Here is a 14,353-nt window from a genome sequence, read left to right on the forward strand (position 1 = left end):
TATCGACTCGAATGGGCTTATTTGACATTGGTTTTAAAATGGCTGTCAGATCCGAAGTTTGTGTATGTAGTTAGGACGTAAGGGATGGAATTTGTAGGTGTGTCATAGTGAAAACGTTCCGATAATGTTAACACATGTAGTAATAACCAATATGACAATGTGCACGTGTTCGGTTTGCGTCGGTTTGCGCGTTCCGTTTAGTTAATGTGGACGTTTGGTGAGGGGTTAGAACCGATCCATGTAATTGGGTATTTAGTAAAATAATCGGCGGGCAGTGCGTTAAAGTAAACAGCCAGCATGTGGAACATGATGTGTGATGTAATGCCGACCATCTCGGAGGACAGCATCAGCCAGAGGAGCTCCCAGTTCTCTGGCGAGGATGCGAACTTCGAGCAACTGATGGTCTCGATGCTGGACGAAAGGGACAAGCTGATGGACAGTCTGAGGGAGACTCAGGAGCGTCTCGGCGAAACGGAAATGAAGCTGGCGGACGTGGAGAAGGAACGCGACTCGCTCCATAGGCAGATCGCCGCCAATCTCCCACAGGTAAGAGCACCCACCACCGATTTGGAGCTTTATCGATTCCTCCCGGCAAAGCGCCTTCCTCAAACGCCATTTTCATAAAGAAATGAGACGGTTCCTTGCCGGTTTTTATTCATATCGTAGGGCGATTGTGGAAACTGGACCACCCTACCATGCATCTATGAATTAACGATTGCGATGGGATCTATAACTCCGCCCTTAATGGTCTTTTCGACGGCCACGCTTAACGCAGTCGTAGAGTCGCAGTAACCTTGGTTACCATCACATTGCCCTTTAAGTGCACTTGGTCAGATTAGAAATTATTATTATTTTTGATGATTAAACACCAATCAGTGAATGGTTGTGCTTGCCGGAAGAGGAAGTTGGCAAATGGACAAATCTACATATGTGTGCATACCTTTTAACATCACATGAAAGTCATTCGGTACAACACGTTGGCCAATACTAACTTAAACTCGATTCATTTCATCTTACATGTTAAAAAACGACTTAATTTTATTATTTCTGAATGAAAGAAGTTACTGTGACTTGTTGTTCGATGGATGGTAAATTGATTTTTTTCACAGTGAAGTGATAATCAGCTTTAGAAGCGCCTGTTGAGTCATTTTTCGATTGATTTGTATTAATTAACATGAAATTAAAAGACAACTGCTAAAATAAAACAAAAATGGGATTGTTAAAATTGTTAAATGCTCATTTGTTTTTTTTTTGTTAAATTTTTATTGACATTTTAAAATTTGTGAAAAAGGACAATTTTTCTTTGAATCTACAGCCTGTTCCGTCCACTTTATAAGTACCCGTAGTTTTGATGATGAAAATTTGTTTTTGTTGAGTTTTATTCCAAGCGAGTTTTTATTAACTTTTTCTATGCCTAAATTTAGCCGTTTTTGGGTTACGAATATACAGGGTGAGTTATTGATATGGGCAATCTCGATTACACTTACATCTACACTTACACCTAAACCATTAATGATCTCGAAATAAATTAAAGGGCACTGCAAATGTGAGGCCAAAGTGCAGTTTCTAAAATTATTTTGTCCTATACAGAGTTAAACAAAGCGTGCGACAAAGACAAGTATTATGAAAATTATTTTTCTATTTTTAGATATACAGGGTGAGTCATTGATGCGGGCGTGCTCGATTGTACCTACACTGTCAAAGATATGGGAAGTCAAAGTGCACGTTCTAAAATTGTTTTGCTCTATACAGGGTGTTTTATTTTTACAGTGCAACCTTTAACATAGTTTTTTAAATGGCATTCCCTGTACAGGGTTATTCATATTTATGAGACAATAAATGAAACTCAAAAAGGATCTTCTAAATGATGCCAATTGAGATTATAACTCGTGTCCTATCGAAACTGATAAGAATTTTACAGCCCTGGGAAGTAGGGGTATGGAAAGACGTTTTTGTACCATAACTTTAGAACCATTTGACCAAATATTACGAAACTTGGTAGACTTACTAAAGACAAAATGCCTTTTAATCTGGTAGTTACGAAAAACGGATACATCCACCCAGTTTCCGGTTGCAGCATTTCCACATTTTTTGTGTTTTTTATGTTTTTGCCCTCTTAACACTACTTTTTTATTGCTTAAATCGATAGAGTAATCAATTTCGAATAAAAAAGTTATAACCTTCTACACCGTTAAAATGGACCGTTTAATAGTTATTTTAATTTCAATAGAGGCTTGCACCTGACTAAAATCAAAAAAGTATGAATTTTGAGCTGATAATATCTGTAGCAACGAAAGTGCATCTGCACTCAAAGCGTTGTCAAGTACTGTCACACACTTGTCAACTTTAACTTTGGATAATTTGGGGCTCTAAATTAAAAATATTTAATAAAAGGAGTTTATTTCAGTCTCTTAACATAACCTACATTAAATTTGAACTAATTTGGTAGCATTTTTGATTGATTAATTCATCGAAAATTCACAAAAAAGTCATTAGTCGTTACCTAATTATTTGTTCTATTCGGTACGTTTATTACACCAAATTCCGAATAAAGACATTAAAACTCTTAAAAGCGTACCCCTACTAAGTGGGTGCAACTACTCGCTTGTCTTCCAGACACTAAATGAACAACACTCAGTTCACTACTAATTTGCATTATTTTGTAATAAAAGCAGCGGTATTTTTGACTGAATGCTTTGCGTTTTGTATTGTTAAGTAGTGTTAAGAGGGCAAAAACATAAAAAAATACAAAAAATGTGATCCGGAATTGGTGCAACCGGAAACTGGGTGGATGTATCCGGTTTTCATAATTACTAGAATAAAAGGCATGTTCTCTTTAGTAAGTCTACCAAGTTTTGTAATATTTGGTCAAATGATTCCAAAGTTATGGTGCAAAAACGTCTTTCCATACCCTTACTTCCCAGGGCTGTAAAATTCTTATCAGCTTCGATAGGACACGACTTATAATTTCAATTAGCATCATTTTATAGGTCCTTTTTGAGGTTCATTTTTTGTCTCACAAATATGAATAACCCTGTATTTAAAAAAAACGTGCAGGGGAAAGACATCAGTTTGTGAAACCAGACCTAACTGCAATAAATGAGGAATACAGGGGAAAAACGATCTCAGTCAATCTCAGCTAAAATAAAGTCGTATTTGCTATTTTCTGCTTCAGTTATGTGATAGTACTTTTAAAAAACTTTAACCTGTACCTGTACGTTTAAACCTTACAGGTTTTATTTATTAAAGATTTTTTGAGATCTTTAAAAAATCGGCGCACCAACTCAGTGGTTGTTGAGAAGCATGTGTCGATTACGGGAAAAATCTTGAAAAAGTCATGTTTTAAAAAGCCTGGAAATTGTCTTGTACCAATTTCAATTTTTTTAAGGAGCGACTCGAAGGTGTTAGAGGGATGCACAAATAACTTTAAAAGTAAGATAAAACTTGGTTTGACTTTAATCTAAAATTGACCAGTTTCATCAGTTTTATCAAACTTGGACGATATTGAAGATCTTAGGGGGTGCTAATTTTAGTTGGAACTGTATTTATTTTGTAGTGTCAGGAATGTCTTTGAATTGAAATGTGAAAATTTTGAAAACCTATAAAAATTTGTAATTTTATTTATGTGGTTTATATTTAAGCCATCAAATCAAAGTAATTATATTAGCGGGAATGTTCTATTAAAATACAATACAATAATACAAAATACCAATATTTCTAAAAGCCGTGCAGTTTCTTAGCGTCCATTGTGGTGCAAATAGCGTGCTCTGAGCATTAACTTTATGAGTTGTCATGGTAACAGGCTTGTCATTTGCACCACATTGGATGTTATGAAAATACCCCGATTTTCGAAGTTATAATTATTTTCGAAAATATTTTGCAAAATTTGGTGTAAATAAAAAATATAAAAAAATAACACTTTTTTTTTAGCAAAAATGGGCAACTGGTATGCGTTGACAGTGTTAATGAAATTGCAAAAATATCTATTTTGAAATAAAATAGTTGAATAATTCTGATTAGTTTTTAAATTTTTTTGTCAGCTTGAGTACTAAGTAGGCAAGTTGTTTTTAAAACTTTTTTGACACTTGTCAAAGATTTTTTGAGATTTCTTTTATAATTATATAATTATATTGTGTACTGGAAAAGTACTCGTAGATCATTCTGTTTTGATAAAAAATATAGAAAATGGGCTGATTTAGTAAGAATTTTGGGATAGTTTAAAGAATTTTGACATGTACGATTAAATGAAGTTAGTAATTACTAATTAGAGAGATGACATGCTTAAACCAAAGTGAAACTGACTTTAATTTATTATTACTGTGGGGGCAAAGTATTATTTGATCACTTTAAATTGGTTAAAACAACTAAAATTGGTGTTTTAACGATTTAAATGTTGGGTTGTTATCGTTATAAATAGAAAATTGCTGGCAATTAAGTGAAATTAGCTTTACGTCTGTTGCTTATTTGGAAAAAAGTTTATTATTTCGTCTTACGATCTGTCTAGATACTTTTTATGTTAATTATTAAATGATGCCATTCTAAAATTGTGAAAATTTCTAAAATCTGTTTTTTATGTATGTTTTTTATATCTTTCACGTTTTCGTACAAGTATGTATGATGACTTGTATGTTCATCCTAATGAAACAGATTTGTTCAAATAAATAAAATCTCTAATTAAGTAATTAACCAACTTTCGAACCATAATCATAAACAGCTAAGCATAAAAATTAATAAATTTTTTTTTCAAGTAACTTTTTTTAAAATATTTTTTGTAGGTACAGTTGGATGTAATAAAAACTGATTGAAACAGATTTTGCTTGTCGGTTTGACATCTGCACACTCTAAACAATTTTTGCTTTAGTGGCACAGTGAAATGCTGGAATGGTTAAGTAATGTTACCTTAGGACACCACCGGCTCAGATAATTTAAATATTACTTTAAATTTGTCGAGTTTTAATTAATTGTTATTCTAACATAACATTTTAGAAAAAAGCCATGTTTAAACTATGAAAAGTATTAAAAATCTGACATTTTCCGTTTTTATTGCATCCAACTGTATTTTATTTTTCGTTAATAATTGTTACTGTTTTGTTTTCACTGTCGGATTTAATTTATTATCGAATTTGCTAGTTTGCTAAATATTTTATTGATCAAAATACACAAATTGATGTTTTTTTTAAACAGGTATCTGTTTAATGTTGCAAGGTTCTGCTAACTGAATTTAAGACAAAATCATCAAAAGTGTCAAAAATTTAACTGAATGATCTAACTTTTGAAGATCTGTATTTCGTGCAAAAACGCTCAAAAAATTGTCTTTTATCACTATTCGAGAGTTGGTCTCAGACTTTATGTACATTTATTGGAAAAATTAATTTTCTTCAAAAAAATAACCTAGCACACATTGAGGTAAACATCTAATTTAAGTTACTTTTTCCTGTACCATTTGTTTCTGGTGATAAAGTATGGAATTACTTGTTGTTTACTTAAACTAAATATTTGCTGTTGATAAAATTATATTATGATGATGTATTACAAAAGTGTAAATACCTTTCAAGAAGAAAGTATTTGATTTTTTGTATTGTTATACACTTTTCTTAATTAAAAAAAAATGACCCACCATAATTTTTTTGTAAACACTAAGATCCAAGAATTAGAACTACCTAAATTAAATTCAGTTTTTGTGGAAAAATTGAAAGAGAATCTATTGCACACTAATTGAATACGACGGTATTATTTAATTAGTTGTACTGTTTTATTATTATTTAAATAAAAAGTCAGATAACTCAAAAAGTACAAAATTTTATTCTTGAGATCATATTTATCACATTTTTTTAAAAGTACGTTAACTTTCACTAATTATGTATTATTTTGTGAAAGCAATTATTTTAAACACAATTTGTCATCGCCGGATTTTCGCATGAATAATGAGTTAATTGAAAATACTGTTTTCGAGAATTTTTCTATTTACAAAACATTCAATTGAAATTAAATGTTAATTCACGAATTAAACTTACTTTTTTTCTTTTGTGTTTTTTATTGATTTTTGCTTTGAACGAATTCTTACCAATCTGTATTGTGATCTTAGAACCTTATTCCTAGTAAAATATGACATCAGCTGGCAAGGAAACTATTCTAATAGGGTCACGCACAATGCTTGGTTAATATTTACTCGCATATGCTAACCCAAAAGAAAAAGCACATTTTATTCCAATGAATGGATTATGATTTCAGATAATAATATCTCAAGTTTGCTTAAATAGGAAATGATTTTATATTAATATGTAAACTTGTTCGCTTTATTATAAAAGGGAGAGAAAATTTGTTATCAGCACCTTCCGAAGGTGGTGAGAGTCAATTCCAAAAAAAACTTTTTCGTTTACTGTTTTATCGATTTGGGGGTGAATAAGAAAACAAGCAATAAAAATTCAAATTCACTCGTATTTTGGATTTGCTTGTTATTTGTGTTAATAACAGGTTGATTTGGAGACTTGTAATTATTGTGTCGTTTTAGAAATTTCCAGTCATGACTTTAAACTGTAAATAATTGACAATTTCAAGGACTTGTTTTCCTGGTAGCTATTGTTGTGATGATCACTACCAGTGTACCAGTACATTTATTACAACAAAAATGAATTCAAATGCATTATTATAAATGTGTTAGAATGTATTAAACTTGGCAGCAAACATCTTCCTTCGTAAGATTATATAAGAGGAAATTAGGTTAGAATGCGATACATATTTAACGATGAATAACTGGTAAACTGCACACAGAACATACAACAGCAATCTGGACACCCACCGATAAGCCGTATAAATTGTGATACACGATGAGTTTAACTTCTGCATAGTAATGAGGAGCGCTTGGTGTGCTGAATGCTGTAAAACATAGATGCGTTCTACATCGAATGAATTTTAATTTTGGATAGTTTAATAACTACCAGGAACTTAAGTTATTGAGAAAATTGATTGATCTAATATGATACGTGTGATTTATATTGAATTAGTGCCACAGACTGGAAACCTATGGAACAGTCGATATCACGTTTATTTTTATTGTAGATAGTGGAATCTTAAATCACCGTTTTTTCCACCAAGTTCAGTCAGGATAAGCTTCAAAATGCTCGAATCGATTGTAGTCAACTGGTGGCGGGTTCTAAATCTTACCTCTTGCGAAAGTGATAAGCTCAGCTAATTGTGTGTGGGTAAACATTTGATTTACACGTTCTGGATACCTGATGATCGGTTTACCTTTAATATGCATATGAAAGGTTGAGTGCGTAAGCTGTAGTTGATATTTTGTACACGTTTCATAAATTTTGATTAATTGGAAATTCTTAGGTATATACATTTTTGTTATTGAAACACGATATTGAAAATAGTACAGTCTACAGTGTTTATACGAGTAAATATTTTCTTATTTTGTGTGACATTGTTTTATCAAAAACTTGTTTTTCGTAACTTTTTATATAATAAAGGAGGACCTTTAGAACTAATCTTGGCAAAGTCCTAGTTCCATTAAAGCAGCGGAAGAAATTATTTCAAAGTTTGATATTTTTCTGTAAAAGACAATTTATTGATTAGCAGCGGTGACTAAAATACAATTTTTATTCTCTCAAACATAGGTACAGTCACCCAAAATGAAATTGACGCGTCCATAACAGATGAATTAGTCTTGACATTTGGTTTGACATTTGGTTTATTGTTCTTGGAGGTTGTTTTATTGGAAATGTTTAGGACAAATGACAAAACAATTTTCGAGTTTTTTGTCACGTTTCGGTTCTTTGAGAAAAGATTAAAAATTAATTTGTTTGCAAAATTTAATTCACTAAATTAGATTGAAGTTGATGTTAAGTATTTTAGCCTGTTCCATTTGGTTGAAAATGTATTTTTGAATTAGATACTTATTTAATTTAGAGGATTTGTTCAAAAAACGTCTAGAATTTATTAAAAATGTCAAATTTGGCGGTATTTTACTCACTTTAATTCATTTCTGTGCAAAATAAAAAAAAATTGTTACTGTTAAAAGTGGTGTTTCATACTTTTTTCAGCTCGAAAATTTACTAGATTTTTCTAGAAAAGATCGAAAAAACTCAGTTACGTCTAGCGGTAAAAAAAACAAGAATTATGATGAATTCTTGTTTTTTTTTTTCTCGACTGTTTTTGCGTAATTTGTAGTATGAAGCATAATTTTAATTACTTCACAATTATTTGGTGTGCGTAACGCGAAAAATGTGTTATTTTTATATTTTCCAAGCTAGAAAACATTTGTTTGAAGTCATATTTTTAAATTCTTGTGAGAAACACAGCAAAAAATTACTAAATTTAGTCGAATAAAACCATTATTTCTTTCCTCGAATGTTTTGATATGGTTTACAGTAAAAATTTTGTAAAGAAAACAAAACTAAATTCATAAAGTTAGACCGACAGTTGTGACAATTTTGCTTTTTATGAATTATTATTTATTTAACACCCAATAACACGTTTTTGGGATAAAAACGTAAGATTTTTTTTTGAAAAATTTCTCTAAAAGTTGGGGAAAATTATATTATTTGAACCAGTTTTTAACCAGAGAAAGATTAATTTATTGTACAAGAACTTTGTACAATATAATTTGCTTAAATAAAGTTACTTTTGTTTTTCTTTAGCATTTAAGCACGTTAAATTTAAATCTAATTAAAATCTAATTATCTACCTAAAATCTTATTTTAGCTTTCTTTGAGTACATTTTTCAGACAGAAAAGCAATTATTTCGCAAAATTTCGTTAAAAACAGACCGAAAATTTACCCAATTATCTTAAAATAAGTGTTATTTTAGCTTTCACCGAGTCTAGTTGACATAGAACCTAAGCCTTTTTCGAAAAATTTACTTAAATTCAGATGAAAAATTACCGAGTTTGATCAAAATAGATTTTAAGTATTAAGGTTGAGAGTGAAATATTTTGCAAGAACTTGTTAAAACACACTTAAATATCATCAAATAAATGGAAATGGTGTTAGTTTCATTCGATTTGGTTTGTTTTTGTGGGACATTTTGTCAGAATAAGTCAAAAAAACATAAGATTTGGTCCAAAGTCATGTTTTGTTTTTGGGTTAAAATTTTAAGTCTAGAACTGTTGCTGAAACAAACCGAAAAATCATCAAATTAAGTAGAGAATGATTTTAGTCGTTTTTGAGTATTGAGCACGGTTTTTTGGCAGAAGCGGAAATATTCGCAAAATTTTATTTAAACCAATCAACAAAATTAGGCCGAAAGAGATAGAAAATTATGATTTTTTCGTGCGGTTAACGCAATTTTTTTTATCTCAAAAAATTTCGTTAAATCTGAGGGTAAATTTCACCAAATTTGAGCGAAATTGGTATTAATTTTATCTTATTTCAGTCATTTTAGTTCGTTTTTGAACTCTGAAACATATTTTATTAATATATAAATTCTCGTGAAAACGTCTCAAAATTACAAAAAAGTTCTGTAAAAACTTAAAATAACATTTGTTATTTTTGTATTTTGTTAGTACGTTTTTAATGTATCTAATTATTTTGCATAAACTGTTAAAAATAGCCAAAAAATGTTTTTTGTGTGGAGTAATTTTGTGGTTGTCTTGGGACATTTAATAGGTCGAGTTGTATAAAAGATTAACAATTTTTAATATTGTTAAATATACAGAGTGTAACAAAACAGTGAACCTTAGATTTTCCAGCTCAAAGTAGAGCCCAACTTATTTTCTACAGGGTTATTCTCTGTATAACTCTGTATACCAGGTTGCACCGTTTAAAAGTCAGAGGGCAAAAATTAGTTTTAATTTTTTTTTAATAACTTTTTAATTGAGTAATCGATTTCGATGGAATTTGGGACACGTAATTTGCTGTCAAAACCATATGCTGTTGCTTTTGATTTGTCTTGTTTGTAAAGTATTCATCAATCATTTTTACACATTTTAAAATATATTTTTGTTATGCACGTGGTGTAATTCTTTTTTTATTGGTAACTTATAAAATATTTGTATCGGCCTCGATTTTAGAGTAAAATAATAATTTATGTCGACGTTTAAAATTCAGAGGTTCATCCATTTATTATTATTAGTTTTTAAATTATAATTTTTTATTTTGGCTTTAGTTTTGTTATGTACGTATACAGAGTGTATCAGAAATACGTGTCTTAATTTTAACAGGTACCCGAACTCAACAAATAAAACATATTTTCTGTTTGTATTTTTTCAATAAAAAAATCGCAAATTTACTTAACACTTTACGACTCGTTTGCACAAAAGAAAGGAGGAAAACAGTGAAAATTGTAAAGAAGAATTTTGCAAAATGTTATATAGAAAAGTTGTTGTGTTTGATGAGTTTTATTACGTATTAAAATAAACACACGTATTTCTGCTACACCCTGTATGTTAGACAACAATAATGTAATTGGTTTTTAATTTGAACAAACAAAACGCTGAATTTATAGAAATTCGTGTATTTATACCCAATACAATTAACTAAGTTCTATATGTACTGTCATTATGAAAAAATTAATAATTACAGTTATAAGTAAAGTAATAATTAAATAATTGCGGTATATAATTAAATGCATTTTTTAAACCAAAAATAATAATTGACGAACGTTCTAAATGGTTGACACTTCTATATAAATTATTTTTTATTCCAAAACCAAGGCCGATTCGAAAATTTTATAAGATACAAACATTGTTTAGAAACAATGGGTCTTTCGAATAAAAAAAGAACTAAGAATAACAAAAATATGACCCAAAATGTGTTCAATTATTGATAGGTAAGTACTTTACAGTAACAAAAAGACAAAAGAAATAGCACCAAAACATGTGGTGTCGATGACAAATTACGTGTACCAAATTTCATCAAAATCGATTATTTTATTTAGAAGTTGCTAATAAAAACGAAAATATTTTTTTAACTTTGGCGCCCTCTAACTTTTAAATAGTGCAACTTGGTATAGAGGTAAGTTGTCCTAAATTGTTCTATTTTCAGCTAGGAAATCTATGGTTCACTGTTGTCTTCATCTTTTTATTACACCCTTTATATCTACAGCAATTCTTGTAACAATCGTCTCTTTGCGTTTAACCCAGGACTAAGGAGGATTAATGTTTTGTACAACTCAACTTTTTTACTTATCGTGTTATGTCAAATTTTATTTTGTTTAAAATAAATGATGTCTACTGAGCTATAAAGTGATGAATAAAAGCTATAAATTGATGTACAAAATTTGTAAGAATAAGATGTTTTTATTTATTATTTACGCCCAATTCAATTGCTATAAAATTAGGAAAAATTGGGGTATCTTTCTATTATTTAGAACAGTGTTTGGATAATAGACTTGGTAAAAAGTGGTAAGTGTTACACTTAATTATATTTATTCAGTGATAAGACATTGAAGGTGCTTTTTTGCAAGATAATTAACGTGAACCTATTACGTCAACAAAATGGTGAAAAATACAAGTACATATGTTTTTCTGGTTTTTGCATTAATTTAATACCATGTGTTCAAAAATAGTTGTTCATCAAGTCACTTATGAAATTTGAACGTAATGTGCCGCTTAATTTAAATTGTGAATGCTGTCAAAGTGAGAGATCTGTCAACATGATGCAAAAGACTTTGAATCCAAAAACGAAAGATTACACAACAAAAATTACGAAAATATAAAACACAAATCAAGACAAACCTTACCCTTGAAAGAACTTTTTTGAAAAATGGAAAAAGTCAAAAGCTAATTCAAAGATTTGACAGTGAAACTACAATAATTGTCTGGAAGAAGGCACATCGAATTTGAATTCCATAGTCAACTTGATAAACAACCATTTTTGAACACATTGTACTTTTGCACTATCTTTTTCATAATTTGATTCGTTGAAATATATAAAAAAAAAGTAATTCACAAAATTCCTTGTATAAATTGTCTGTTACGAATAGTTTTCTAGTTGATTACGCGCAAAGATATTGAAAGAAATGATTAAGCAATTATTATTAGCTACTTGTTCATCAACAGGTGTGCATGTTTCGTATCGTCACGTCAAATAATAATAATCATTCTGAAATTCTTTGAATGTTGTAAAAGTTTATCATTGTATGAAATTTTGCACATAACGTACTAGAGGTGTTTCGGTGGAACGATTGAAAACACCGTATTTGGCGCGGTCACTGACGCAGCCGCTATGTCCTTGCAAGGTCGCCTGCGCATTTCCTCTTACCTTCTTTAATTTCACACATCAATGTTTACTACGGCACGGATTCCCACTACCAAACAACTGGTATTTCTGATTCATGTTTTTTTTTGGTCACGGAAATGCAAATTTTTATTTTTAAATTTACTCAAAGAACACACAGTAATTGCATTGTCAATGTAGCTAACTGATTTTGTTTGTTTGAATGAAATATTTCAAATTAGGCAAAAATAGTGTAATTCATTTCAGTTGAAATCCAAATACAAGACATTAATATTGGTTTTAGTCAGCAAATAATTTTGTCTTCCACAAACAGGAGTGGATCAAGTCTCGAGATCGCAAGGATGATAATATTAATTGGAGTCATTATTTGCATTCAAGAACACTTCTGCCGCTATTGCTTCGCCGGGTAAACAATTTCGGTGAACCACTGCCACTTTACTACTCAAGTCTTTTACAAAGGACGTCTATTAAATGTTCAAAAACATTTTATTCTCTACTGCTTCAAATATTTGAATTATTTTTTTGCTTCGACAATTGTTATTGTAACTGTAAATAACACTAAAATTTTAGACATTCAGATAAATTTAAAAATACTATTTTCAATCACAGGAGTAATTCTGTAATGCCGTAGTGTTTTTAATAAAAATAATCTGACGTTTCGTGTTTAGAAATGCCAAACAGTTTTTAAAAAACATTTCACAATTTTTTGTGAATTTTTTCGTGTGGGTCTTATTTCATGGATTTGTAAATAACTACAGTGGAACCTCTATAAGTCAAAGTACTTGTTCCAAACTTCTGCGAACTCTAATTGTTTTAATTGTTCTAAAACGCAAATGGTTTGTACAAATCAGTTCAAAAGTCGGCAAATTAGGTGGGAAATAAAAATTTTCTTGCACTTTTTTCAATTTGTTAACTATAATTTTATTTAAAAAATATCATACGGGGTGACCCAGGGGTGTGTAATAGGTCTACAACTTTTTTGGTAAATGAAATATTGCTTTGCTGTTTTTAATGCATGATAGATCGACTTAAAGTCCACAAAATAAAAATATTCGTATTATGCACATGTTGTGCATAATACAAGGTGGTGAACCAAAGTTATAATTTTTTAAATGGAACATCCTAAATATTTTTGCATAATTGGGATCTATGCAAAAAATAATGTAATTTTATAAATTACATTATTAATTTTATAAACTATTATGGGTCTATTTTTTTCGTTTTCAAATTATGTTTGTTATAAAAAACATCAATTTTTGAAAAGTCACTGCAAAGTCGTCTATGAATATTTGTCGGCAAATTTGCAACAGAAAAATTCAGAATACTTTGTAGTTTTAGCAAATAGACGACTTTTAGGTAAAGCACGCAGATTATATACAGAGTGTACTAAAACGCAAAAAGTTTAATAACTATTTTTTTAATGGAACACTATCCTAGAATCTGATAAGTCAAATGGTAATTTATTTTTTGATATGTACTAATGTGACTAATTACATTAATAATTTAATTATTAATTATTACTTGAAATATACATGAAATTTGCTTATTAAGATTTAATAATAAAATAAATAAAAAAAAAATTTGAACACTTATGAACAATGCTATCGATACGTGTAAAGAAATACATGGTGTTTCATTTGAAAATGATGAGTTATTCAACTTTTTGCGTTTTGACCCACTCTGTACATTATCTGCATGCTTCAAGTAAAAGTCGACTATTGAAAAAATTACAGGATATTCTGAGTTTTTTTGATGCAAATTTATAGGAAATTATTCATAGGCGAGAACGCAGTGATTTTTCAAAAATTGGTCTTTTTTATAACGAAAAGTTGAATAATTAGTGAAAACGGCATGGTAATATTTCAAATAATAAAAAAGTTATAGTCTGATGATACATCCCTGGGTCACCCTGTATTTTGCGAAATTCTAAATCAAGAACCCTCAGTTTTAAAATGACATTGTTTTAATTGTTTTTTTGATTTTCATAAAAACTATTACAATACCGGGTGCTCAAAAATCGGCGCACCAACTCAATGGTGTGTAGTAGAGAATTGCTTACACATAATGGTAAAAATAATAAAAAAAAATCTTTGTATTGAAGTTATTGATAAATAACGAATTTTAAATAAATGATATGTGGCAACGTTGCCTAACAGTCGTGATCGCAATA

At 30.0% G+C, this 14,353-nt stretch overlaps 1 protein-coding gene across 17 annotated transcripts in view; it reads left to right on the forward strand.

Moving 5' to 3' along the window:
• Positions 1–10: 10 nt before the first annotated feature.
• Positions 11–14,353, forward strand: part of Liprin-alpha — a 174,024-nt gene continuing 159,681 nt past the window's right edge. For 11 of the 17 annotated variants that reach the window (XM_015981774.2, XM_015981782.2, XM_015981780.2 and 8 more), the window contains exon 1: positions 11–546. In XM_015981774.2, the coding sequence (XP_015837260.1) occupies positions 298–546 (249 nt within the window). In that variant the 5' untranslated portion in view covers positions 11–297. The remainder of the gene's footprint in view (positions 547–14,353) is intronic. The other 6 variants (XM_015981778.2, XM_015981785.2, XM_008201268.3 and 3 more) reach the window with 1 other exon arrangement.

This window comes from Tribolium castaneum, chromosome 4 (genome assembly GCF_031307605.1).
Source record: "Tribolium castaneum strain GA2 chromosome 4, icTriCast1.1, whole genome shotgun sequence".
Lineage (NCBI taxonomy): Eukaryota > Metazoa > Arthropoda > Insecta > Coleoptera > Tenebrionidae > Tribolium > Tribolium castaneum.